The sequence below is a fragment of the Alexandromys fortis genome, unplaced genomic scaffold (assembly GCF_014885135.2).
Source record: "Alexandromys fortis isolate MF-2015 unplaced genomic scaffold, M_Fortis_MF-2015_v1.1 scaffold_16, whole genome shotgun sequence".
In the NCBI taxonomy this organism is placed as follows: domain Eukaryota; kingdom Metazoa; phylum Chordata; class Mammalia; order Rodentia; family Cricetidae; genus Alexandromys; species Alexandromys fortis.
This window is the reverse complement of record NW_026067893.1, coordinates 14189213-14192761: the sequence shown is the minus strand read 5'-3', so window position 1 is coordinate 14192761 and position 3549 is coordinate 14189213. Positions and strand designations below refer to the sequence as shown.

At 42.2% G+C, this 3549-nt stretch overlaps 1 protein-coding gene across 4 annotated transcripts in view; it reads right to left on the bottom strand.

The window, feature by feature from the left end:
- The window catches only part of Fbxw4 (F-box and WD repeat domain containing 4), a 90334-nt gene that overhangs the window by 64558 nt on the left and 22227 nt on the right, over window positions 1-3549 (bottom strand). For 3 of the 4 annotated variants that reach the window (XM_050144857.1, XM_050144861.1, XM_050144840.1), the window contains exon 2: window positions 909-1008. The exons of the other annotated variant lie outside the window; for it this stretch is intronic. In XM_050144857.1, coding sequence (XP_050000814.1) covers window positions 909-1008 — 100 coding nt within the window. The remainder of the gene's footprint in view (window positions 1-908; window positions 1009-3549) is intronic. 4 annotated transcript variants of the gene reach the window in all.

Sequence of the window (3549 nt, the reverse complement as noted above, 5' to 3'; positions counted from 1 at the left end):
AGAGAGAGAGAGAGAGAGAGAGAGAGAGAGAGAGAGAGAGAGAGAGAGAGAGAGAGAGGAAAAAATTGAGATAGTATCTCCTAAGTTACTCAGGCTGGCTCTTTGGCCCAGACAAGCTTTGAAATCGAGATCCTCCTATCTTGCACCCTCCATCCCCAAGAGTACATTCTTAGAATCTTTCTTTGAACTGTTAGCAAGTCGTCCTTCTGCTGGGCTCCTTATGCTGTCTGAAGAATCACTAGTAGTCACCCTAGTAGAGACAGCTCCTACAATCTAGTCTTATAGTTTCAATTATGTTCTTCTGTCTTGTGAAGCCTTAAAAGAATCAAGAAGGCTAAAAGATGGCTTACAGGTAAATAGTATTTACTGCTCCTTCAAAGGATCCAGGTTCGATTCCCAGCACCCATATGGTAGCCACAATCATCACTAATTCCAGTTCCAGGGGATCTGAAGCCCTTCTAGAACTTCCTCAAGCACCAGGCATACACATGGTGCACCGACATACAAGCAGTTAGTATAATTATATACAAGGCAGACACAGTGGGAATGCTTTTAATCCTAGAACTTGGAAGGTAGAAGCAGGCAGATCTCTGTGAGTTTAAGATTGCCCAGCCTACATAGTAAATTCAAGACAGCCAGAGCTACACAGTGAGACCCATCTCAAAACAAAACAAAAATGAAGACAAAAAGCGAAAAAGCGTGCGGGGTGGGTGGGGTGGTGGTGGCACAGCCTTTAACGTCAGTACTTGAGAGGCAGAAGAAGGTGAATCTCAGAGTTCAAGGCCAGCCTAGTCTACAGAGTGAGCAAGAGCTACACAGAGACACCCAATCTCAAAAAACAAAAACAAACAAACAAAAATTTATACAATAAAATAAAAACAAATAAGTTAAAAAAAATCAGAAGCTACTTGCCTACATCTCCACTTCAGCAGAATCCCCTCTCGGCAGCGGCCCAGTCTCCAGTTCTGAGACACCTTCACTCGGTCCTTTACTGGAATGCTGGCCATCCTAGGTCCAAACAGAACAACAAACCCAGTCACTACAACTCACTGCCAATAAGAGAAGAGTCAGGACTTGGGAACATTCAGAACAGAAACAGACATAGGTTAAGGGATGCTGGGATCAGAAGTAGGAACTCCTATCTCCATCCTTGCTGGTCAAGAAGTCAAGCAGATGTCTATCCTGAAACCACTACAGTGCCTATAGTGATGTCAGAACAATCCAGTGAAAAACATGCAAAACAGCGCCAGAACCAATGAGACAGTTCTGCGGGTAAAAAGCACTTGCCACAAAAGCCTTACGACATGAGCTCAACTCCTGCAGTAGAAAAAGAGAACTGGCCGCCACATGTCATGCATGCACTGGCCACATCCATACTGTGAGAACACACCCACTACAACAGTATATGAGCCTGACACACTGCCGACTGCACATCTGTACTGGGAGGACACACTGCCGACTGCACATCTGTACTGTGAGGACACACTGCCTACTGCACATCCGTACTGTGAGGACACACTGCCTACTGCACATCTGTACTGTGAGGACACACTGCCTACTGCACTAAGAGGGCGACATAATGATAAATCTTTTTTTTTTTTAATTTTCAAGTACAGAAACTCCTGGATATCCATAATGAAAAAGATGAACCTTGCCTGACTCTTACCTCACACCAAATAGGAAAGGTTTATATATAATAAACCCAAACATAAACTCTAAAATGTAAAGCTATTAGAATAAACTAAATAAACCATTTGGCATTGAAAATGGCACATGTCTGTCTGGGGGGATGGGTAGGCAAAGTTTTCTTAGGACACAGAAAGCAAAAACATAAAGGAAAAAAAGCTAATAAATTAGACTTTATCAAATTAAAAACTATGTCATCAAAATAAACATAGCAAGCCAGAGTGTAGGAAAGATATTCACCACACACACATTTTTATACACACACACACACACACACACACATACATCTGGCAAAGGACTTGTACTCAAATGAAGAAATATTTCTCTCTCCATACTTCAGCCAACCTTCACTCAGTGTGCCCCAGCCCCAAGTGCTGGGATGACAGCCATGTACGACCATTCTTAGCCTCTAAGTCCACACTGTTAGAAGACCAATAAGGAAGTTTTCTAACTGATGATGGGAGAGAATAAAATGGCACAGCATTGTAGCGAAAGTCCAGCAGGGGCTATTTCATATCTTTTATGAGTGGCTTTGCCTGCATGCATATATATGTACCATGTTCATATCTGGAGCCTGGAAAGACCAAAGGGAACATGAGATCCCCTGAAACTGGAGTTGTGGACAGCAGTAAGCCACCAAGTGCATGCTGGGGACCAAACCCAGGTCCTCAAGTGCTCTTAGTAGCTAAACTATCTCTCTGCCCACCCCCAAATTAAAAAGAAAAAAATTATACTGAATGAAAGCAATATTATACATACTATAGTTCAATGCCATGAACTTAGAAAAGGGATGACTAGTCTAAAAGGAATAAAAACTCATGGTGATGACCAACAAAGCAGGATTGGGATCCATCTGAAAAGGCTTGTGGAAACTTCCTGAGGTTTTCTGTCCTATATCTATCTAAACCTTGAAGGGCTTTGGGGGTACCTATCAGTTGGGCAGATGTGGTGCTACAGGCCAGTCACCCTAGTGCGCAGGAACTGAAGAAGAATGATCAAGAGTTCGAAGTCACCTGATCTGTGTGGCAGCTTCCTTGCCAGCCTAAAGCAAGACACTGTCTTAAAACAAAAGTGGGGCTAGCAAGAAGGCTCAGAAAGTAAAGGCCCTTGCCACCAACTCTGAACCTGAGTTCTTTCCCCAGGCCCCACATGGTGAAAGGAGAGAACTGACTCCCACAATTTGTCTCTGACATTCACGTGTGATACACACACAATATAATAAAAAAAATTGTAAGAAAACAACAAAACTCAACACCAAAATATTTCAAATGATCAAGTTTAAATTTGAGCACTTCACTCAAATATAAATTTAATCTAAATCACTGTGTATATATACATTTTTCTTTAAGAAAACACATAAACTGCTAGGTGGTGCCCAGCACTCAGGAGGCTGAGGCAGGCTGATCTCTGTGAATTTGACCAGCCTGGTCTACAAAGCAAGTTCCAGGACATCCAGGACTGTTACACAGAGAAACCCTGTCTTGAAAAACAAAATAACAAACAAAAAACATAATACAATCAAGGATTTGCATGCATGCTCAAGTATGGAGTGTATTAGCATCTGTAACTTACTTTGAAATGCAAGATTAAGCAAATATGACCAAAAAATTATGAGCACTAGATGGTGAGGATATGGATGGTCATTGTACAATTATTTTCCATGTTTTACACTTTTCATAAAAAAAAAAAAAATGTTGACTCGGGGCAGTGCTGGTGCACACCTTTAATCCCAGTACCCAGGAGGCAGAGGCGGGTGGATCTCTGTGAGTTCGAGGCCAGCCTGGTCTACAAAGGGAGTTCCAGAACAGGCTCCAAAGCTACAGAGAAACCCTGTCGCGAAAAACCAAAAAAAAGAAAAAAAAA